The following is a 24,672-nucleotide window of genomic DNA, read 5'->3' on the forward strand; positions in this document are numbered from 1 at the left end:
GGGGACGCTGAGGTGGCCAGATGCCACCTCTGTGGTGTGGCCTGGGGTCGTCACCCCCAGCGGTGCCTGCTGAGGCGGGGGGCCAGCTCCCGGGCTTGGCAGTGTGTGAACGTGGAAAGGGTGCCTGCCCACCACGCTACTGGCGTCAGGAGCAATAGCCCTAAAGTTGCGTCAGGTCTGTGGGGGCTCAGATGACTCCGTCACAGAGTCTCTCTTTGTTGTCTAGACATTTAACCCCCCCTTCCACCCGTTTACCAAAAGTGTAGTGTATTCCCTGCATAAATTTGGAAAATACAGACAGATCTGCAGAAGAAATTGTCACTGCGTATTCTAAAGTAAGAGGTTCTCCTCTCGGCCTGTGGCCTTTCTGTGTGAAGAAGGACTGTTTGGACTTGGGGATTGTTGAGCGGTGTCTGCCGTTGCAGGAGTGTGTATCCTTGTCCGCCCCCTTATTCAGTGCATTCGCACGTAGGATGGCTAGTTCAAGACTGCGCTTGTCTGTAACGCTTTTAGTGTCCATCATCGAATTGCCTTCTAGAAAGATCGTCCCGTTTTTAGTTGCACTAGTAATACTCTTTTCCTGCATCTATGGTAAGAAAAAAAGTAATATGTGCATATATTTTCATCTTTCCCAGATTGGTAAGTGAGAACAATATAAGGAGGATATTTTCTAGAATGTCGTTTTATGTTTGTTACAATGACTACCCAAAGGATTTCTGTGTTAATGTGTTTTTCTCAGTACCGGCTTGTCTTTTATCAGCATAGGTTCTGATTATGTTCACAGACAGGGCTGGCCAAGAGGGATCAGGACTCTTTAGGATCTAGAGCCTGGCCAGCGCTGTGCATGAGAAGCCCACGCCCAGACTGTGTGTGGGAGCAGCTGCAGGCTGACCAGGATGGACAAAGCCTGCCATCCAGGCCTGCCAGCTGGTGTTGGCATTCCTGGGTTCAGGCCCCACAGAGGACAGAGCAGAGGCTTTGCAGAGGAGTGAACCTCAGGGTCCTCGAGTACTTGCTCATCATGGGACCTTGAGCCCTGAGGGAGGACCCGAACTGTGAGAGGAGTGGGAGTGGACGGAGCAGGAGGAAACTGGGGAAGGCGCTGATGTCGATAAGAGCCGATGAGCCTCAGGAAGAGGGAGAAAGGGTTAGAGAAGGAACTGCCCAGCACCATTCAGAAAGCAGCTGACGACACACAGTGATAAGGGGAGAGAGGGCCCACACATGAGGAACAAACGAGTCCTGCTTGACCTCAGGAAACCCACAGTTTGTGCACAGAGCCAGCTGTGTGAGTGGGCTGTCAGAGCCCAGAGCTGCCGGGCCATCAGAGCAAGCTGTTCCAGGGTGGGGTGGGCGGGTGGGTGTGGAATCGAGGAGAGAGGGGCAGCTTGTGTAGGCGCATGGACACTGCCTGACGTGTCTAGGGGTGGGGGTTAAGAGGTGGTCTTGTGTGAGCTGGGTTTTAAAGTTTCATTCATTCAGCAGTTACTCGTTGAGCACCTGTTTTGTGCTGGCCAAGCACTCACTCTAGGAGCTGTGTTTTTAGCAGCGAGCACGACAGACCAACATCACCCCTCCTCACCCCGTGAGCTGAGTCCGGACCCACCAGGTGGACATGGCCTGGGTGGCGGGCAGGGTGAGTTCCAGGCAGAGAACTCACTGTTGAGAAGGAACTCTTGAGGAGCTTGGTCTTGGTAGAACTTAGGGCTGAGGCAGGACATGGAGGTGAGGCTCCAGAGGTCTTGGAAGCCAGGTTTGAAAGCATACATCACCTTGAGAGTTGGCTTTTATTCTACAACTAGTGGGGAGCCACCCTTGGGTTGAAAGCTGGGGTGCTGTGAGAGGTGAGGGCAGAGAGAGGCTCCCGGTTAGGAGGAGATGCGGAAAAGAGTTGGAGACTCGGCTGAGACCTGGGGAGAAACGTGAAGTGGAGCAAAGGCACTGGGGTAGACTTTGAATAAATGGAATATAAATGGATTCAATGAATAAACGGGTCTGAGTCAACTGAATCTCATACCACCCACAAATAATTATTATTTATGAAAGATAAAGCAAGGCTTCTGAAAGATAATGTGGGGAAGTATCTTTATGACCTTGAGATTAGCAAATGTTGCTTAAGTAGGACAGAAAGGCTTGGGCCAGGAGGGAGGAGTGTGGAAAATGGGCAGCCTGGAAATCAGAGCCTCTCATCATCAGTCAGCACCACGGAGAGGGGGTGACAGGGCAGCCAGGAGGGGACAGAGGTCCATAGGCTATATAGTTAAGAAGGACTCTTACCCAGAGTAGGGGAAGAACCCCTACAAATCAGCTTAAAAGACTGAAACATCAGTAGAAAGTAGGCAAATGAAGATATCCAGTTGGCTAGTAAGCAGAGGAAGAGGTGCTCAGTCTCATTCATTATAGAGAAATGCAAACTAAAATAACAGTGAAATCTACCACCCCCCCTCAAGTGGCTAAAGTGGAAGGGCTTGATCAGTGTTGGTGAGAGCAGGGAGTACCTGGAGTTCTTTCCTTGACAAGAAGAGTAGGAATGGGCACCCATGTTAGGAAAGCTGTTTGGCAGCATCTGCTAGAGCCAAACCTGTGCTGCCCGTGAGCCGGTGATTTGTTCTTACTCTGTCCAGGAGGCAGTGCAGGGACGCTCGTGGTGGCCTTACCGTAACTGCCAGACCCTGGAAATAACCCAAATGTCCATCCTATACGAGGGAAGCAGTCACTGCTGTCTGCGCGGACAGCAGATGGGTGTGGCCGCAGAAATCAGTGAACTTGGAGTGGCCAAGGCTGTGGACACAGAGTCAAGCTGGAGGAGTCAGACCCAAGACGTGCCTGCATGTTGATCTCGTGTGTACAAGTTCACAAGGAGGCACCAGAGGCGTGTTGGGAGGTGTGTGGTGGGCATGGCCCCATTGTGGTCCATATAGGACACTGGGGTTTTCAGTATTTGCATTATGTTTTAAAACATAGGTTTAGAAAAGACAAAAGAATATCTTTAATTTTATGCTTGGAAAATGGTAAGACAGCTCTTGCCATGACCAATAATACTGATATCAGAAAAGGAGAGAGGTTTGAAGAAAGGTAAAGAATGTTTATGAAGAAATTAGTTTTAAAAAGTCTGTTGTTCACAAATGAGTTTATCCAGAGGGCCCCGAAGTCTACGGGAAGGCACTCAGTGTCTTTCTTGTTAGGGTGCATGAAGTGTCTAGATGCCGAGAATGCTGCTGGGCTCCAGGTGGACTGGCGGAGCCTTGAGCTTGCTTAGGGCTTGTCCCTTGTGGGAGACAGGGCTTGCTCTTTGTCAGGCCGTGGGGCACTGGGGGGGCGGGGGTGGCCGTCAGAGGAAGTCAGCCTGCCACCGTCTAAAGGTATGTGGCTTTAGGGTGAGACCCCTGCGGGCCATTTGTACTCCTCAGCCTCGCCCCCTGTGGAGCACCGCAGTTCGACTCGGGGGGCGTATGTGCTCTGGACAGGGTCCCTGAACTGCATCCCACCAGCCAGCTCTCTGCATCCCTTTGAGGTTGGTCCCTTGTCTGGACAAGAGTCATACCACTTTATCACCTTATGAAAGTTGCTTCTGATCATGTCGTTATTTTCCATACTGATGTTTCATTTAAAGGATCTAAGTAGTTTGTCTCATTTTTCAAAGACTGGGCAATTGAGCATGTGTGGGAGCATTTAATAGCGTTCTCTGGGTCTTCCCGGCTGGTGCCAGGTCCTTCCATGTATGCTCAGGGTGTGTTGAAGAAGTCTTTCTTACAGAAGTTGGTTTCGTCAGCTTGTGCAGCTCCTCCCCTGTCAGCTGATGTGGTATCACTTCTTAGTCCCCATCGTGACTAGGACCACCTGGTGGGTCTCACCAGAGCTGGGGCCCCAGCTGTGAGACACCTCATGACGTCAGTGCCCCCGAAAAGGCAGTCTGAACTGCCAGGTGTGGGCATGAAGGTGCTGTCAATTGTGAGACACTCCTGTTTCAAAGACCCTGAAGTGTAGAGGAAAGCCCACCTTAGAACCGATCACATACAGTAGATACTTCTGAATATCTGACAGTATAATGTTTATTATATCCCCAAGCAACAGGCATCCATTTTTACAAACATAATTACACCTAAAAAATTAATAACAGTTCTCAAATGCCATCAAATATCTACTTAATACTCAGATTTCTGTGTTGATATATCATCTGAACTGTTTTCCAGTGGTCCTCTGAGGTCTTAGCTTCCCACCTTCACACTGTGTGCTCTTTAAACGGAGAAATGACCAGTTTCCAAGCCTAGAGTACGTGCTGACAGTCAGCCTTCTAGCAGGCATCTTTAATAAGCTTTTGAGTACACTGCTGAGATCAAACCCCTGCTGAGCCCATCCACATCATCGGGAGTGTGAGCCGCTGATTGCTTTTGGACACAGATGGCCCTTCCTCCTGTAGCTGAGCCACTGCCCTTGTCGTTATGCCCCTTTCTCTTCCCTGTGGTTGTGCAGAGTCTTGGTGGCTGATGGGAGGGGCTTCCCCGAGCGCCCTCCTCACCGCCCACACCTGTGCCCCCAGGTCTCCGTGCCGCCCGGTGCCCTGGACTGCTGGGTGTTCCTGAGCTGCCTGGAGGTGCTGCAGAGGATAGAAGGGTGCTGTGACCGGGCACAGATAGACTCGAACATTGCCCACACCGTGGGCTTGTGGAGCTACGCTACGGAGAAGGTAGCTGCAGAGTGCAGAGGGAGCCTGTCTGGGCTGTGCCCCCGCGGTGGGGAGGGGGTTCGCTGTTGGGGAAGTGCTGCACACGCGGTCTCTCCTTGTGGCTCTGGCTGCTTCAGGGGCGTCCAGTAGCAACATGGACGCGGTGGGTCCCTGCCAGTTTCTGACTCCAGTAGACGTCAGACATTTACTGTGCTCGTGCTAAAGGTGGACTTTTGCTCCAGGAATGAGGGCGGTGGAGACAAAGAGGGTGAGCGTGAAGCCCGTGCAGAAATCAGATGAGCACAGTGGTCCCCTGTGGCAGCAGGAAAGCTTGGTGGCAGTGCAGAGTGGGGGCCTTGCAGCTTGGGAATGACCAGAGTCAGAGGCACTCCCGGGATGATCGTGTAGAAGGTTTCAGTTTGGAAGGATCATAGCAAGATGTGTTTTTATATCCAGATAAGAATCTTTTGGGTAGGAAAGCTAAATTTCTTGCATTTAGATGGATGTTAACTTTAAATTTGTAAATTCTTTACTCATTCTTGCAGCAGATTAATTGATATTTGGGGTCTGTCTCAACAGCTGAAGTCCCTGGGCTATCTGTGTGGACTTGTGTCAGAAAAGGGACCTAACTCAGAGGACCTCAATAGGACCGTGGATCTTTTGGCAGGTTTGGGAGCCGAGCGGCCTGAGACAGGTACTTTTTGAAATGTACCCAAAAGCACCGAGAACGTGGGCTGTGCGTGGCATGTATAACTCAGATTCTGGCAATAGAACTGCTCACCATTTGGGACATTACACTCATTATTAGCTGACCAGATTAAGACATGGGATATTTTACCCTTTAATCACATAAAGAGATGTCAGAAATAGTTTAAGAAAGTATAAGGGTTCTTAAAACTGTGTCTGAGTTTCTGGTAGGCGTATATTGAGCTGGTCAGGACTTTGTACAGCCCTCATGAAGTTTAAATGCACCAATCTCCCCCAGTTACAGGTGATTTATTTTTCTGATAATATGGCCAGATAAGTCCTTTTATTGAGTCAATCACTCCTAGGTGATAGAGCACTTTGAAAGGAGCATTGCTGATCCTTTTAGCGTAATGGTGAGTGCGAGTTAGCAGGGCTGGTGCTGACTGAAGCGCACCTAGTGACCTGAGGGGACCCCGCTGGCTTGGATCAGTTCCTCAGGGAGAGTGCGTGACGTGTGTGTTGCTCTGTTTCAACCTGAGACCACTTCACAGCATTCGGAAAGTAATTCAGTTCATCGTAGGATTTGTAATACACGCTTAGCGACTTCTAGCCTTAGTTAAAGATAAAAGCATTGTACGAAGTGTTTAGACTATTTCATGAGTATATAAACTGGACAAGAACGCGAGTAGTAGTGTGGTTTCAGCTGACATGGGTATGTTGGTAGTTTCCGCAAGCGTCAGACAAAGTCCTCTACCTGTGACATTTGAGGCTGAACATAAAGTCGTGACTGGATGTAATGAAGATGAATAAGGATTCTTATTTCTTTCTGTTTAAGCCAACACAGCTCAGAGTCCTTATAAGAAACTCAAAGAAGCGTTATCATCAGTAGAAGCTTTTGAAAAGCACTACTTAGTAAGTATTTCAAGTGCTCCCTGTCCACTGGTGGCAGAGGGCCTGTCTCTGAGACTTTGCTACCTTTGTAGCATTTCGGATTGGGAGTGAGCTGGTGTCATGGACCTCCTCCTTGCTGGCCTGTCAAGTTTCCTCAGTTTCCTAGGGAGTTGTGGATGCACCTGGAGTAGTTGGTGGGTCAGTATCCACAGTGCCATACTTAGGCATAGAAGCATCCTTGGATATTTATTGTTCTCTTCTCCATGGGATTGCTCATTCAGTAGAGCAAAAATTGTAAGAAAAGTTGCTGCTGCTGCTGCTGCTAAGTCACTTCAGTTGTGTCCAACTCTGTGTGACCCCATAGATGGCAGCCCACCAGGCTCCCCCCCGTCCTTGGGATTCTCCAGGCAAGAACACTGGAGGGGGTTGCCATTTCCTTCTCCAATGCATGAAAGTGAAAAGTGAAAGTGAAGGCACTCAGTCGTGTCCGACCTTCAGCTACCCTATGGACTGCAGCCTTCCAGGCTCCTCTATCCATGGGATTTTCCAGACAAGAGTACTGGAGTGGGGTGATTGAGGCTAGTACTGGAGGCTAGTGATTGATTTTCTGTATACAGAGGAACAGTTTGAACCTGAACAGGGCTTATTGTACTTGATTTTAAAGGACTTAAATTTGGGCAGTCTTAGAAAACAGTGCAGTAGAAGTTCAGTGGACCACCTGCGTTCCCAAGTCACGGTTAATTGAAGAGCATCTGACAGTTGTCTCTGCTACTCAAAGAGTGAAAAAACGCTAAAAATGTTACCTACATGTGGAAAATACACTGGAAAAAATTATTCTATGCCTGCTGAGTTTATGTTTCTTTCTAATTATGCTTCATAGTTTATATACAAGTTGATGACTTTGCATAAATCACTGTTTTGTAAAAATGCAAATAACAGAAAAAGATCCAGAGTAAAAAATTATTATATTAATAAGGAAGTCCTTTGCTTCAGCTTTGGGTAAATGAATGTCAGGTCTGTATAGCATTAAATTTGAAGTACAGAGTTACTCGGTCTTTGCTTTTCCACAGGACTTGTCCCACGCCACCATCGAAATGTTCACGAGTATCGGGAGGATTCGATCTGCTAAGCTTGTTGGAAAGGATCTGGCAGAGTTTTACATGTAATTGATTTTGAACTTTTCTCTGAATTTCAGACATCTCCCATGTGTAGTAAGAGGTTTGTTATGTAGGAGTTAATATGAAGTGTACCTAACTTTGTAGAATGAAAATGTAAACTGTTAACCAAACATCATTTTTCCAGACGATTCCTTCTGAATATCAGAGTTTAGTTTATTAACCATAGTAATTGTTACTGATCTTTGTGTTTCTTTAATTAATTTTGTGAACTGTTACATAAATGTTACACGTATGTAGATAATATGTGCCCTGTTGTATGCAGTATATGGTGTGTGTGCTACATCGTTTTCCCTGCTTGCTCGTGCGTGTCCCCCGAGGTCAGTGACGTGGGGTACATGCATGTGTCACCTCCACTAGAGAGGGCTGAGCTGTGATGTGCCTGGGAGCCGGAGTGCACAGAGATGGTGAACATTTCTCGTCTGGCTCCAGCTTCCGAGTTGGATTCCAGAGAAAAGACTCAAAACCTGGTGTATTTCATATGTATTTGGTAAATAACCTATCAAAGAGAAGAACCCTGGCTGGGAATGCAGCTGCTAATTCAAAGCACTGGAAAAGATACAAGTTATGAGGGAAAAGATGGTTGTTTTCTCAAAAGAAATATGTGTTTGAAGTGGTATCTGGATATATACAGTTTGTCATTTTATTAGATGAAACAGGAAAGAATAGTGTATTGTAACTGGTTGAGTAGGCAGGGAATGGGTTAGTAGATCATCTAAGGGAACGTCCTGATGTTTTAGGTGTGGTTGGAGCAGCCAGCAGTCACAGAGCTGAGGTGGGGTCTCTTGAGTCTCCATCTGGTGTCCTGAGGAGTGAGTTATTATTGGTTAGTGGAACAGAGAAGCCATGTCCTCAGATGCTATGAGCTCAGCCCCCTGAGGCTGGCACGGTGGTGGGGTGACGCTGGCCTGCTAATGGGAAACTTGGGTCCTGGTTCTGGTGTCACCGTGGACTAGCCAGCTGGGTGACCCTCGGCCTGCGTCTCTGGGGGCTGAGTGGCTGTGGTCTCCCATCCTTCACTGCAATGTACAAATCATTGGCTGGAGATACTAACTGAAGAAGTATGGAAGGTTCTGGAGCCTTTAAATGACAGGATGAGAGAGGACCAGAAAAGTCTAGAAAAACTGGCATATGTAATTCGATAGGCTTGAAATTTGAGAATTTGGGAACTCTTACTGTTTCAGAGTAAGGTCCTGAGGACTAAGATGTTTTCCCAAGATGCCAGGAGAGCAGATGCTTGTTCATTATTGGCCTTTATCCTGCAAGATCAGCAGTCCCAAGCCCTCTGGGAAAGGCCAGGGCATCCGTGTTGTCACTGAAGCTCAGGCAAGCTTCACTAATCGTATTTTAAACTTTGGTTTGTTCTGAATATCTTGGGCCTGGGAAGATGTGCTTTTATGTGATATGTGTTGCTATTTGAATCCTTCATAGTTCTCTGTAAATCTTTGAAACCTGCTCAGAGCATTGGCCTGCATTTTGGAGTTGGCCCAAGCTCCCATTGGTTGGTTCATGGAAACCATTCTGTTTTGGTCTGTCTTCAGGAGCTAGGGTGGCTCCAAGCCCAGGTTTCTAGCTTCCTTCATACCTGCTTCTGTGCCGGTAGGCAGATCCTTCCCCTTCCTTCATGCTTGGCGGCCTCACAGCAGCTTGAAGTCATAAGTGATGCCCTTACACTCTTATCCAGAGACTGAACTCTGAAGGCCCTTCAGCTAGTGTAGGATGCTGGACAAACAGCGTGTGTGGGGTTACCAGCCTGGCACATTTCCCGGGTCTGGTTATGTGTTCCTGATTTTGTGTTCTTTCTCACCTCGAGGGCTGGGTGGGGGGCAGTGGTCAGAAGAGGACTCTGGATGGCACCAGTGTCGTGGTGTCGCCGAGATCACCAAGGGTAGGGAGCAAGCTATGAAAGGTCTGAGTTTGTTGATTATCGTGACCCATTATGAAAGCTTCTGTTTGTTGATTTGCAAGGAGGAAGAAGTCTCCTCAGAAGGCAGAGATGTACCTTCAAGGAGCCTTGAAAAATTACCTGGCTGAGGGCTGGGCGCTGCCAATCACACACACAAGGAAGCAGCTCGCCGAATGTCAGAAGCGCCTTGGACAGATTGAGAAGTATCCTTTAAGTTGAGTACACTCACGGAATAGGAGCATTGCTGTCTGTCTGTATAGCAGCAGTGCCCACAGTTGCAAGTCCATAGGTGCCTGGTAATTAGGAGAGGGAAGCCTGCCTTGACGTGCACCCCTGTTGGGTAGAGGCTGGTCAGGGGTCTGCCTGCCTGACTTCTGTGCCAGTCCTGAGGGCCCTCGAGGAAGGGGTGTGCCTGCCGGCTGCACCCCCGGGACTGGGGGCTGTGTGTGCGGTGCCCCACCACGCGGCTCTCTCCGGCCCCTTGACTCTGTACCCAGCTACCTTCAGACCAGCAGCCTCCTGGCCAGCGACCAGCACCTGACCACAGACGAGCGGGAGTACTTCTGCAGAGAGATCCTCAGCTTCGCCAGCCAGCAGACGAACAGCCCGGGTGAGACTCATTGCTGAAAATTTGTTACAGGAACATCCCTGGTGGTCCAGTGGTTAAGACTTCACCTTCCAGTGTAGGGGCTTTGGGTTCAGTCTTGATATGGGAATAAGATCTCACATGGCACTCGGCCATAAAACCCAAACCTTTAAACAGAAGCAGTGTTGTAACAAATTCAATAAAGGCTTAAAAAAACTTTATTGTGAAAAATGTCAAATACCCTAGAAAAGCAAAAAGAATAACACTGTGTATAATAGGTGACGTATACTGACCGCCTAGAGTCCGCAGTTGCTAATGTTTTGCTGTGCAGCACCCGTGTGTGTCCATCTTCCTACTTGTTTCTTTTTGCTGAACTTCAGAGCCACTCCAGACGACAAGGGCCACTCCACCTTGGGACAGTGTCGCGTCTTCTGAAAGCAAGAGTGGTCCCCTAAACTCCCTGCCCGCAGAAGGACGGTGTTCTGGCTCGGGCTTCCACTTAGCCCTCTTCAGGTCTCCCTCATTGTTTCAAACAGTGTTTTTACGATTATTTTATATTAAAAATCACTGGCCTGTACTAGTCCAATCAGGGGTCACATACTGCATTTGATTGTTACATCTCAATTCTCCTTTACCATCTTCCCATCTTTTTTTTCCAAACACTGACCTTTTAAACTGTAAGTGTCACTGAGATAGAAGTCACATATCATGTCATGCCCACTGGCATTGTGTAGCCTAGTGGTTTTCACTCTAGTCACAGGTATGTGCAGCCATCACCACCATGAAGTTTAGAACACTTTTTCCCTCAAAAGCAGCCCGCCCCAGACTCATTTCCTCCCAACCTTCTCCCACCCCCACCTTCTCTCACACCCCCTACCCCGCCAAGTTCCTGGGAGTCGCTAGCCTGCCTTCCGTCTCTGAGGATATGTGTTATGGGTATTTCACGTAAGTGGAACCACACAGTGTGTGGGTTTGTGACCAGCTTGTTTCACACAGCACACGATGAGGATCCGCCTGTGTTGCCACGTGTGTCAGCACTTCATTCCCTTTCGTGGCCGAATAACATTCCATTGGGTGGATGGACCACACTCAGCCCCTCAGCAGTTGTGGGTTGAAAGACACTGGCTTTTCAAAGGTGAGCCAGGTGTCTCACAGACCATGTCACCTTCTGAAGTTTGTTGTTTGCTTGTGGGCGTGTCCAACAGGACAGTAGATCGGAAAGACTTTGCTTCTGAGTGTCTTAGCAAATATACTTTATATACATCGCTGTGTGGTAAGTTTAGGTTTATGGTAATATCCAGCTTCTCACATTCAGTTTGTCAAGATGAGGGTTTATTTTAAACAGTCACTGTCTCCGTTAGTGTGTCTCGGCGGCCGTGACAAGATGCCGCAGACCGAGTGAGTGGCTTCTGGAGGCTGACCACCGAGGGCCCACACCCCTCTCGGCTGGCTCCTGACGAGGCCTCCTCTCTCCCTGACTTTTCCTCTCATGACCGGGGGTGCAGGAGGAGAGACGAGACAGGAGAGAGACGGACAGATTCAGAGATAGACGGAGCTCTCTGGTGCATCCTCCTGTACGGGCGTGACCATCCCTGACCTCACCCAACCCTAACTAACTTCCCCCGGGAGCCACTTCCAGTCACCATCACCCTGCGGGGGTCACATGCTGTCCACAGCCGGTGCTGACTGCTGGGAAGTCGGTGTGTCCAGAGGTTTGGGCCTCCGGTTGATGTGGTCCTTGACTGCTGGGCGCCCCTCACACACAGCCATCTGGAGGGGTTCTCAGGGCCAGCGTGGCCTTGGTCTGCGTGTTAGTTTCTTCAGGATGCCCATACTGGCATCACAGGGCTGTGTGCCACGTCTCCAGTGTGTGAGACCGTGGACTTCCACTTTTCCACCGTTCCGTGGCCTCTCCGTGAAGAAGCTCTGCTGTGCTTGTCCCTGTTTTCTTGTGGTTTTATACCGTCAATCTCAGCCCAGCCTTCAGTTACTGGGTGTTTATGAACCCCTCCTGGTCAGTCCAGCGGCCTGGTGGGTTCTCTTGACGCACCGTGCTGGCGGAGGGTGCAGTGGATTTGCCCCTTTGGTGCCCGAGGGCTGGGACTCACTGCCCTCCCGACTCCCCGCATCCTTGGCTGAGCTCCCAGGGTGGCACACACCTGGACTTACTTATTTCCAGATGTAGGGGGGAAACTCCGGCATCTTCACTAGAGAACTTCTTGTGTGGGTTGGGAGGGTGGTGGACTTCCTGAAACAGCTCTAGGACTTGGACTTACAAATCTCATTTTGAAATTGAGGAGTTAGTTGACCTGTACTTACCTGTATTTACCTGTATTTGCCAAAATGGGAGTGAGAAACCTTAAATTTCTTCAGGTTTTATGATTTCCAGGAGGTACCTGGGCATGTGCTCCTGTTCTGCTTTTTACAAAGTAACTACTTTTGACAGAGTAACTCCTTTTGGTGTGTGAAGGTGGCGTGGGGTCGGAAGGGTCTAAACTGTCTCTGTGCCCCTTCACTGCTTCCGGCCGACGTGACTCTGAGCCTCAGACAGTGTGACCGGGGAGTGAAACGTGTACTGTGCGTCCACAGGTCACAGGGTCGCCCTCCCCATGCACTCCTTCGCACAGCTGCGCGATCTCCGCTTCACCCCTGCCAACGCTGTGGTCCACGTGGGTGGCGTCCTGTCTGTGGAGATAACTGTGTGCAGTCAGATGCCCGTGCCCATCCACGTGGAGCAGATTGCCATCCACGTCCACTTCAGCATCGATAAGAACAATTACCGGAAGACTGCCGAGTGGCTCACCAAGCACAAGACAGCCAACGGGGTTATTAACTTCCCGGCGGAGGCCTCACCCTTTCCCACATCCCAGAGCAGCCTCCCTGCGCTGGAGCTGTACGAGATGTTTGAGAGGAGTCCTTCCGACAACTCCTTGAACACCACAGGGATCATTTGCAAGAACGTCCACATGCTCCTGCGGAGGCAGGAGAGCGGCACGTCTCTGGAGGCATCCTCGGGCCTGGCTCTGGAGGACGGGGCCCATGTGCTGAGATGTGCCGGCGTGACCCTGCAGCCGGGGCCCAACACCATCGTGTTCAAGACGCAGGTATGTGCCGAGCAGGAGCTGGCTTTAGGGCGGTCAGAACGGTGGCGCTTGCAAGCACCATCTGGAGAAGCTGAGAGTCCAGTGGTGGCCTCTGCACCATTAGCCTCCCTCTGGTTTATCCTTACAGAAAAATAGATTGGTGTTTTGAAAAAAATCTTCTATACTTGCATAGTTGTAAGGCAGTCGATGAGTTGTGCATAAAGTTCTTAACGTAGATAATTATTTGTGTTCTCACTGGATTTGGACTTTTTCCCTTTATATTAAAATGCATCCTCATTTGTTGAAATGGATGTCAGAACAGTCTCTTCCGTCCGCTCGATACAACTCTCCCCCCCTCCCCCCCCCAGTCAGCGCAGCGCATTCTGTTGGTGCCTCTGAGCCTGCACAGAGGCTAGGTTGGTGGAAAGTACCGCTGTTTGCCATATGTGTTTTCAGTCTAGTCCTGGAGCAAGTCTTAAATTTCATGCTCCGTGTCTCCATTGACTACCTTTTCCAGAAGAGAATGCCACAGATAAAGCTTGTTAAATTGAGAAAGCACTGTTAGAAGCATCAAGTCAAACTTAACCATCAGTTACTCACCTAGACCTCAACTAGGAGATTCTGAGGGATCTTTTGAAGAGCCCGAATGTAGATGTGTTAGCACAGGGCGGCAGGATGAAGAGGGTGAGAATAGCGGTCCCTTCGGAGGTTATGGCTCAGCTTGCCCTTGAGAAGCTCGTCGTCACAAGTGGGGATGACTGTGCCAACGCTTGTCTCACCCGTAGGCCAGGGAGCCGGGAACGTACACGCTGCGGCAGTTGTGCACCTCGCTGGGCCCAGTATGGTTTGTACTTCCTCACATCTACCCGCTGGTGCAGTACGACGTGTATTCACAGGAGCCGCAGCTGCTTGTGGAACCGCTGGCCGGTGAGGGGGCCTGGGGTGGGCGGGGCGCTGTGCAGATGTCTAAGGGCCTGGGGTGGGTGGGGCCCGCAGCGGGCAAGGCGCTGTGCAGGTGTCTGGGCTGTGCTTTGCTCCTTTACTGGAGGGAGGCACTCAGGAGGAGGCTTTCTCCTCCATCACATTCCAGCCCTCTGCGACCGTGTCCTCTCTAGGTGACACTGTTGGGAGCATCGTGGAGATTTTGCCTGGGTACTGTGGCTCTTTTGTTCATCTGAATATTTGCTTCTCTGTAATTACTGCTTTCATGTTTACTAAACAGTCTGTATCTGAAAATATGAAAAATAAGAGAAAAGTTGGCTAAATCAGCTGATGTCTGCTGCAGAGAATTTAATCAGTAAATATTACAGTTTCCTGCTTAGAATTCCAAAGGCTAAATGCTAGATTTAGTTATGATCTATACTGTGATCAAAAGTCTTTTCCACTGAAAGTGTTGATTAACCTTGACCCCTGGCATGGCATTTGAGAATTCAGTGCTGCTGTCCTTTTTGTTAAGTTCTCAAATTAGGAGGACTTGGTATAAACGAATTATTGAAGATGACATAGCACTTTAGTAAAACACTAACGATTAAGTGTCTCAGGTAATGGCTGGGAGCAGTGTATTTATTTGCTCATTTCTTCCATTTGTGGAAAAAAATCAAGGAAACCTTTTTTGCTGTTTAATCTCTCCAAACTCCCCATTTTTATGCTTTGAAACTACTCCCTTGACTTCCTGGAGAGGCCCTCAGGTGTGGAGCACAGAGTCTCACAAATGATTCTTCATCAGGGAACCTTTTGTGAGAGGCTGGGCCGTGTGGCTGGGAGGTGCTGGCTTGTGCCTCCACCCTCCTCCAGGCCCCGACTCCCTCACCACCTCTCCCCACCCCCACGCCGCCCCCCACCCCCACCCCCGGTTCTTGTCAGCTGTTCCTCCTCCTTGTGTCTCGTCTCGCTTCTTCCTTCGGCCTTCCCTGGAGCTGATTCTCAGAAACCTCAGCCCATTCCCTCCCCTCCATTTCCATCCAGGAGAAAAGGTAGCTGTGTCTTCTGCCCAGCTGCTTCTGAACCAAAGATCTGGAAGAGGCCTGACCTGAAAAAGCCAGAGGAAAATCTGAATAGCCGCAGCACATGCGATTTCATTAGTTTTTTTCTTTAGTGTCATTATTATCTGATTCTCTCTTAGTAACTGACAAGCAGGTACATTTTGAGACCCTCATAGACATGGTTGCCACCATGACCCCTAGCTTTCTGAACCGAGGTGGTGATGAGGTTCCCCCAGGCGCACAGATTCTCTTATTCCAAGCGAGGGTCCCTCAGCTCTGCAGTCTGTGTAATTGAGATGAGAAGTGAGGGTGGGACAGGTGGACACTGAGTGAATGGATGGAGTATTTAGAGTGAACAGATCTTTTCTAGAAGAGAAAACACACTCTTCTAACTTACAGTAGGCCTTCCATTGGTCCTCTTGGTTGATAGCAATGCTAATTGCCATCTTTTTCCCTTTAGATAGCCTTTTGGCTGGTATTCCTCAGAAGGTCAAGTTCACTGTCACTACTGGCCATTATACAGTAAAAAATGGGGACAGCCTCCAGCTCAGCAACATAGACGCAATGCTTATCCTGTGTCCTGAGGAGAACAGAGCCGTGATCTACTCTAACGCAAGAGGTAAAGGGTACTCATGGGCGAAGGCAGGCCTTTGACCTTGGTGCGCACCATCAGGCTCTAAGGCTCTGTCATCCGCGCATCCTCGGGCGGCATCCAAGGACCTGTCTCCTTGCAGCTCTCTCCTGGCAGTGTTCCGCCTGTGGGTGGACAGTAACCCTGCCCCTAGACGTGGCGTGACATTTGAGGGGATAGACATAGAACTGTGCCGTGCCTTGCAGCCAGGCGGTGTGGGCCTTGCTACAAGTCTGTGATGCAGCATTATCGCCTGGCTCGTGCTCCCTGGCGATGCTTTGGTGGCCTCTAGCCTCCTTCCACCCCCTTCAACTTTCCTCTGCAAAAGCAAAAGCAAATCAACCTTTGAAGGCACTGGTTGGAAGCCCTAAAAAAATCCCACCTCCTGCAGTCCCCAGCCTTGAGGTTGGAGCCGGAAGGATTCAGCACTCTTCCTGAGTGGGGCCTGGTCTGATTGGTGGGATGGGGTGGGGCCACATCACGCTGGGACACAGGCCCTCTCGGGTGGGCTGTGAGGGAGGGTCTCTTTTTTGTCTTCAGACTGAGCACAGTGACCGTTCTCTGAGCCCAGCTCTACCAGACAGCTTTCACGCAATGCTGCTTTGTCTTGGGATTCTGTCCCTGATTTTCCTGTCTCTCTTCCTCTGAAATCCTTCCTGATTATACCCTTGCACATGTGCACACGCAGCAGGAGCTGGGCTGGAGCTTCACTACGGGACTGTCTATCTACAAGAGGAGAAAGGAGCAAGGAAATGGAGGCACTGTGTTAAAGGTGACTTTTTCTCTTTCCTAGAAAAGGTTTCTGACGCGCTGCTCCGGGTTCAGTCATCTGACAAGGTCACAAGCATCAGTCTGCCAGCTGCACCCACATACCACCTGATTGAATTTGAGCTGGAAGTTCTCTCTTTACCTTCGGCTCCAGCAGCAGGAGGGGAGAGCACCCTGCTGGGGGTGACAGAGCCCCACGGGAAGCATAAGGACAAGCAGAAGACTGGCCACAGCATGGCTACCACGGACCACAAAGTAAGGAGGGACTGGAGCTGTGCAGCCTGTGGGGGCAGCTTCTGCCTGTCCTCCTAGATTTGAAGACGGCACATTCAAAATGATTTCTGTTGAGAGGGCAGATTTCCAAGTTCCTAACACCACAGGTTCTGGTTGGGTTTAGCATTTATATCTGTGAATCAGCCTTCCTTAGATAAGGGGTACATCTTTCAAAGACAGACAGACAGGCTGTTAACTTTTCTGTCCCACCTGGAGGAAGGACGGTTCACTGTAAGAAATACAGGTTTTGTTTAGAGGGCAGCAGTTTGCCCCTGTGGCCCCTTTGCCTAAGTCCACAGTCCATCAGCTCACAGAACCTGCACTAGCATCATGCTTACTCTGATTTTGTCCATGTCTCGTAACACAGATATCCATTCTGAGGGCTTTTGAACAACCCAAGGGTTGAAGTGTGTACTTGTGTTCCCATGGGACTCTTTCTGGCATACTTTTAAAAGCTGCTGCCTGAGGGTCTAGCTTCCAAACAGCCTGAATGTAGTTGCTGAGATCCTCCCATTTGGGACAGTGGCAGGTCTTGGTGCATCCTCAGCTTCTGGAGCCATTGAAAGTATAATAGGCAGCTTGGGCAAGCACAGAGACAACCAAGAGCTGGGGCGAAGCAGACCGTTTGTCTCCTGCGTGAGGCCTCCGTCAGGACTGGGAGAGGTGGTTGCTTCATCCGCTGTGTAGACACGGACACAGAGCCAGGCAAAACAGAGGAGCGGAGGAGCGTGTTCCAGAACGACAGAGCAAGGTACCGCCTCCGCAGAAACCTTAGTGAGACAGAGATCAGTGATTCATCTGATAAACAGTTCAAAGTGGGGTCTGAAAGATGCTCATCGGACTGGGAGAAAAATGGACGAAAACAGCAAGAACTTTAATAGAAAGAGAGAGACATAAGAAAGTACCAAATAAAAGCCAAATAAGAGCTGAAGGGTGCAATAGATGAACTGAAGAATACACTAGAGGGGTTCAGCAACAGACTAGATGCCAGAAAGGAGGGCACAATATATTAAAATGCTGGGGGGAAAAACTTCCAACTAAGAATTTGTGGCAAAGTTGTTATTCAGAATTGAAGGAAAGATAGAAAGTAAAAATTAAAGGAGTTTATCACCACTAAACTGGCCATTTAAGAAATGTTAAAGAGATTTCTTTAAGATGAAAAGATACTGCTAATTATAGTAACAGAAACACAATGAAAAGGTAATGGATTTGATAAAGGTAATGGATTCAGTTCAGTTCAGTTCAGTTCAGTCGCTCAGTCGTGTCTGACTCTTTGCGACCCCATGAATCGCAGCACACCAGGCCTCCCTGTCCATCACCATCTCCTGGAGTTCACTCAGACTCACATCCATCAAGTCCATGATGCCATCCAGCCATCTCATCCTGGGTTGTCCCCTTCTCCTCCTGTCCCCAATCCCTCCCAGCATCAGAGTCTTTTCCAGTGAGTCAACTCTTCACATGAGGTGGCCAAAGTACTGGAGATGGATTACTCACTTATAAAGCTAGTATGGAAGGGTTTTTTAAAAAGTGAAAATAGCTATGATTACAATTATTAGTTAAGAGGAATGGATACACAAGATAAAACGATGTAAAATATGATTATCTCAAAGGCAAAAATTGGAGGAGGTAGTTAAAATGTTGAGTTTTAGAATGAGATCAAACTTAAGTTGTTAATCAACTTAAAATAGACTACTATAAATATAATTTGTTATATATAAGCATCATGATAATCACAGAGCAAAAACCTATAGTAAGTGTACAAGAGATAAAGGAATAGAAACATACCACTAAAGAAAGGCAACAAACCACAAAGGAAGCAAGCAAGAGAAGAAGGTGGGAACAAAGACGAACTTTAAAAACAGCCAGAAAAGAATTAACAGAATGACAGTAAGCATACACCTGTCACTAATTACTTTAAATGTAAGTGGACTAAGTTCTCCACTTAGAAGACAAAGTAGCTGTATGAATTAGAAAGCCAAGATCTGGGACTTCCCTGGTGGTTCAGTGGCAAGGACTCTGCGCTCCCCGTGCTGATTATGATAATGGCCCGGGGTTTGATCCCTGGTCAGGGAACTGGATCCCACGCGCCACAACTAAGAGTTCCTGCGCTGCAAATAAAAATCCCACGTAACTGCAACGAAGACCTCGCACAGCCAAATGAACAATAAATAAATAAAAATAAATAGACCCATCTTTAACTTGCCTACAAGAGACTCACTTTAGATGTAAGCACACACAAACTGAGAGTAAAGGCATGGAAAAGGCTATTTCATGCAAATGAAAAGGAGTAGCTACACTTATATCAGACCAAGTAGACTTTAAGACTTAATAAAAGACAAGGCAGGGTGTTAGGTAATGATAAAGGGGTCAGTCCATTAAGAAGATATCATATGTAAGTATTTATGCACCAAACATAGGAGCACCTAAAATATAAAGCAAATATTATCATATTTAAATACAGAAATAGCAATATAGTAATAGTACGGGGCTTTGATACTCCACTTATATAAATGGACAGATCCCTCAGACGAAAAATGAATAACGACACATTGGCCTTAAGCGTGTTAGACTAGATGGATTTAACACGACATTTACAGAACATACCATCAAGAAACAACAAAATACACATTCTTCTGAATTACACATGAAATATTTTCCAAGATAGAGTATATTGGGCTGCAACACAAGTCTTAGTAAACTTAATTGGATGGAAATCATAGCAAGCATCTTTTCTAGCCACAGTGGTATAAAACGAAATTAATTACGTGAAGACAACTGCAAAATGCACACATATCTAGAGATTAAACAACGTGCTGTTGAACAGTGGGTCAAAGAAGAAACCAAAAGAGAAATAAAAACTTACTTTGAGACAAATGCACATGGAAATGTAACATAGCGGAATTTCTGGGATGCATTGTAAGCAGTCCTGAGAGGGAAAGTCGTAGCAATACATGCTTTCCTCAAGAAATAAAGTCTCAAACAACCTTAGACCTTAGGGAACTAGGAAAAGAAGAGCAAAGCCCAGATTTAACAGAAGGAAGGAAATTACAGATGCTCATAGGAGAAACAGATGAAATAGAAACTGAAAAGACAGTAGAAAAGATCAGTGAAACTAAGAGCTGGTTCTTTGACAAGATAAAAGTGACCAACCCTTAGCCAGACTCACCAGGAACAAAAGAGAGAACTCAAAATCAGAAAGGAGAGAGATGTTAGAGCTGACCTCACAGAAATACAGTGTCTTAAGAGGCGACTATGAATGCAGAGTTCCAAAGAATAGCAGGGTGAGATAAGAAAGCCTTCTTCGTGATCAGTGCAAAGAAATAGACTAGAGAGATCTCTTCAAGAAAATTAGAGATACTAAGGGAACATTTCATGCCAAGATGGGCACAATAAAGGACAGAAGCGTAAGATATTAAGAGGTGGCAAGAATACACAGAAGGACTGTACAAAAAAGGTCTTCATGACCCAGATAACCACTCAGATGATGTGATCACTCACCTAGAGCCAGACATCTGGAGCACAAAGTCAAGTGGATCTTAGGAAGCATCACTATGAGCAAAGCTAGTGGAGGTGATGGAATTCCAGTTGAGCTATTTCAAATCCTGAAAGATGATGGTGTAAAAGTGCTGCACTCAATATGCTCGCAAATTTGGAAAACTCAGCAGTGGCCACAGGGCTGGAAAAGGTCAGTTTTCTTTCCAATTCCAAAGGAAGACAGTGCCAAAGAATGTTCAAACAGTATACTGCAGAGTTGCACTCATCTCACACACTAGCGAAGTAATGCTCAAAATTCTCCAAGCCAGGCTTCAACAGTACGTGAACTAAGAATTTCTAGATGTTCAAACTGGATTTAGAAAAGGCAGAGGAACCAGAGATCAGATTGCCAACATCTGTTGGATCATACAACCTACCAAGACTGAATCATGATGAAATAGAAAATCTGAATGGACTGGTTACTAAAAAGGAAATTGGATCAGAAATCAGAAAACCCCCAACAAAAGTCCAAGACCAGATGGCGTCACTGGTGGTTCTACTAAACATTCAAGTACCAGTCCTCTCAACCTCTTCCCAGAAATAGAAGAGGAGGGAACTCTTCCAAACTCATTTTATCAGGCCAGCATTACCCAGATACCAAAACCAGATAAGGACACCGCAAGAAAAGAAAATTACAGACCAATATCTCTGATGAACATAGGTACAAAAATCCTGCACCAAATACTAGCAAACCAAATTCAGCATGTATGATGCACCATGATCAAATGGGATCATATGATCTTGTTGATAGATACAGAAAAAGCCTATCAAAATTCAACATCCATTTATAATAAAATTATCAACCAAGTCAGAATAGAGGGAATGCACCTCAGCATAATAAAGGCCGTATATGATGGGCCCACAGCCAATATCGTACTCAATGGTGAAAAGCTGAAAGCTCTTCTTCTGAGATCAGGAAAAAGACAAGGACACTCACCGCTTTTACTTAATATCGTATTGGAAATCTTAGAACAACTAGGCAAGAAAAATAAAAGTCATCCCTGTTGGAAAGGAAGAAATAAAACTATTTGAAGATGACATGATATTATATATATTGAAAAATCTAAAGATTCCAACAAAAAACTATTGTTTGCTTAGTCTCAGTCGTGTCCAACTCTTTGTGACCCTATAGACTGTAGCCCGCCAGGCTTCTCTGTCCATGGGGATTCTCCAAGCAAGAATACTGAAGTGGGTTGCCATGCCCTCCTTCAGGGGATCTTCCCAACCCAGGGATCAAACCCAGGTCTCCGGCATTGCGGGTGGATTCTTTACCAGCTGAGCTACCAGGAAGCACCTTTTTATATATAGAAAAACCTAAAGATTCCAACAAAAAACTATTTGAACTAGTAAACAAATTTCATGAAGTTGCAGGATACAAAATCAATATGTAGAAATCTGTTGCATTTCTTTACACTAATAATGAGCTGTCAGAGACATTAAGAAAATCCTGTTTTCAATTGCATCAAAAAATAAAACACCTAGGAATAAATTTAATGAAGAAGGTAAGAGACTTGTATGTTGAAACTGAAAAGACATTAATGAAAGAAATGGGAGAAGACACAAATAAATGGAAAGATATTGCATGCTTATGTGTTGGAAAAATTACTACTGTTCAAGTGTCCATACTCCCCAAGGCAATGTACAGATTCAGTGCAGCCTTTTTCAAAATTCCAATGACATTTTTCACGGAAATAGAAGAAATAATCGTAAAGTTTATGCAGAACAACAAAAGTCCCCAAATAGCAAAAGCAGTCTTGAGAAAGAGGTACAAAGCTGGGAATAACATGCTCTCTGATTTCAAATTACATTACCAAGCTATAGTAATTCAAACAGTGTTTATGATACTGGCATGAAAATAGACACATAGATCAGTGGAACAGAATAGACAGCCTTTAAATAAATCTTTGCATATATGGTCAATTAATTTATAATAAAGGATACAAGAATATATATTAGAGAAAGGACATTCAGTAAAAGATGTTGGTAAAACTGGAGAGCCACATGCAAAGGAATGAAACTGGAGTTTACACTATGCACAAAAATGAACTCAAAATGAATTAAAGACTTGAAAGTAAGGCCTGAAACAGTAAAACTCCTGGAGGAAAGCACAGATAGTAAGTTCTTGACATAGGCCTTGGTGATGCTTGTTTCAGTCTGACACCAAAAACGGTAAAAGCAAAATTAAACAAATGGGGCTCTATCAAACCAAGATGCCTCTACCCAGCAAAGAAACTGTCAACGAGATGAAAAGGCAGCCTGCTGAGTGGCGGACAGTATTCCCAGATCATATATGTGATAAGTGTCTATATATAAAGAACTCATACAACTTACTGGCAAAAAAAGACAATCCAATATAAAAATGGGCAGAAGACCTGAACAGACATTTTTCCAAAGAAGACATACAAAAGGCCAACAAATTCATGAAAGAAATGCTCAACATCACTGATCATCAGGGAAGTTTAATCAAAGCCACAATGAGATCACGTCTTAAACCTGTCAGAATGGCTGTTCTCAGAAAGACAACAGATAGCAAGTGCTGGCGGAAAGGTACCCCTCCGTATTATTGGTGGGGGATGTAAAGTGGTGCAGCCACTGTAGAAAACACTAGGGAATGTCCTCAAAAAATTAAAAATCGATCTGCCATACAACCTCACAATTCTACTCCTTGGTATTTTTCTGAAGACTACAGAAACACTAACTCAAAGAGCTATCTGCAGCCCATGTTCACTGCAGCATTGCTAATAGTGGCCAAGACACGGAAGCAAGCTAAAGCGCCCACCAGTGAATGAATTAAAGATGAACACACACACACAGGAATATTATTCAGCCATAAAGAAGAAGGAAATCTCACCATTTGTGATAGCATGGGTGGAGGATGGATCTAGGGCATTATGCCGAGTGAAATAAGTCAGAGAAAGACATATACCACGTGATCTAACTTATATGTGGAATCTGGAAAATAAAAATAAAGAAAAGCTCATAGACAGAGAATAGGTTGGTGGCTGCATGAGATATGGAGAAGGGATTGAGAAAAAGGGGTGAATTTTTTTTGTTACTTGTTTTTTGTTTTTTGTTACTTGTGCAAAAAGAAGTATATGCACAAAAGTAGTAAGATAAAAGGCTAATAAATGCAGTCATTTCAAAAGGATTGTGACATCAAATGTCAGACAGGGCAGCACCTGAAGGGCAATGTTTTAATTTTCAGTCCTTGGAATTTCTTCCCTCCTTACCTGATAAGAAGGAAGCAGAGATGAGACTTCCATCAATATGTGCACGCTCTTTACTCAGTATATGCATTTGTTCCGTGAGGGAAATAAACAGAAGTTTGAGACCTGGTTTCTGCCCTTAAGGACGTTAGTAGCTTGGTCTCCACGATGCCCTCAGATTGGTTGGTTTATGTGGTCGGTGTCATGTGGATTAAGAGTTTGGACAGTTTATTCAATTTTATAATAGTTAATGATTGATTAGCGTCATCTGCACATATGTGACTAAAAGCACTTTGTCATATCCTCCTGCATGTTAAAGAGCGCATTTAGTGTTGTGGCCATGTGTATGTGAGAATAGTGTGTGTATGTTTGGGCGGGTGGTGTCTGCACTTTCAGCTGCGGTGTCTGCTTGGGAGCCATTGAAACTGTGCCGGTGACTCACTTCTGTCCCCTTCCTTTGTGCTATGTTCGGTGGGGTTTTTCTTTCTGAATAAGGAATGGTAAACACACTAACTGTCTAGGAAATTGGCAGCCACCACAGATCTGGCTGGCTAGGGTTGGCAGTGGCTGTCCCTGTGACAAGTGGTCTGAAGACCTGTTCCCTGTTTCTCCTCAGGTGTCCATCGATTGCCCATGGTCCATCTACTCCACCGTCATCGCACTCACATTCAGCGTGCCCTTCAGGACCACGCACTCCCTGCTGTCGTCCGGGACACGGTAAAGGACCACAGGCCCTGCTTCTTTCCCACTCTCCCCCATACACAGGCCCTATTGCTCAGAGCTTGACTTTGGTGACACTGAGCATGTTTTATCACAGCCATAATGCTGCGGTCCACCTGTCTAATTCAGAGTCATTCCCTGGATCCTGAGTGCACAGGCTCTACTCAGATTTCCCCAGCTCTCTCAGGAGTGAGTTTGCACAGCTGGTTTGTAGGATGTGGGATTCAGACACATCTCTGTTCTGAGATCCCTTTTTATCCCTCCTTCCCTATTTTCAAGCCACTGGCCCATTGACAGACCAGGGTCACCTGCCATCCTGGATTCCACTGATCACATCATCATGGGTTTGTGTAACTAGTTCCCTGTCAGCTGCTGTGTCTTACCTCAAAGGTGGGGTTTTCAACTTCAGCTCTTCTGACACTCCCTTAGGTAACCCCACGTGGTGGGTGAATGGCAGCACCCCTAGCTCCTCCACTTTTTGCCAGGGGCACTCCTCAACCTCCCTACCCCCAGTGTGAGAACCACAGATGTCTCTAGACATTGCCTCCAGTTGAGAGCCGCTGC

At 46.9% G+C, this 24,672-nt stretch overlaps 1 protein-coding gene across 4 annotated transcripts in view; it reads left to right on the forward strand.

Moving 5' to 3' along the window:
- The window catches only part of TRAPPC10 (trafficking protein particle complex subunit 10), a 77,176-nt gene that overhangs the window by 42,142 nt on the left and 10,362 nt on the right, over nt 1-24,672 (forward strand). For all 4 annotated transcript variants that reach the window (XM_004003376.5, XM_060406086.1, XM_060406084.1 and 1 more), the window contains 11 exons: nt 4,541-4,687; nt 5,246-5,360; nt 6,189-6,265; nt 7,315-7,406; nt 9,388-9,528; nt 9,823-9,935; nt 12,501-13,015; nt 13,780-13,921; nt 15,437-15,595; nt 16,401-16,630; nt 24,005-24,105. In XM_004003376.5, coding sequence (XP_004003425.1) covers nt 4,541-4,687; nt 5,246-5,360; nt 6,189-6,265; nt 7,315-7,406; nt 9,388-9,528; nt 9,823-9,935; nt 12,501-13,015; nt 13,780-13,921; nt 15,437-15,595; nt 16,401-16,630; nt 24,005-24,105 — 1,832 coding nt within the window. The remainder of the gene's footprint in view (nt 1-4,540; nt 4,688-5,245; nt 5,361-6,188; nt 6,266-7,314; nt 7,407-9,387; nt 9,529-9,822; nt 9,936-12,500; nt 13,016-13,779; nt 13,922-15,436; nt 15,596-16,400; nt 16,631-24,004; nt 24,106-24,672) is intronic.

The sequence above is a fragment of the Ovis aries genome, chromosome 1, assembly GCF_016772045.2.
Source record: "Ovis aries strain OAR_USU_Benz2616 breed Rambouillet chromosome 1, ARS-UI_Ramb_v3.0, whole genome shotgun sequence".
NCBI lineage: Eukaryota > Metazoa > Chordata > Mammalia > Artiodactyla > Bovidae > Ovis > Ovis aries.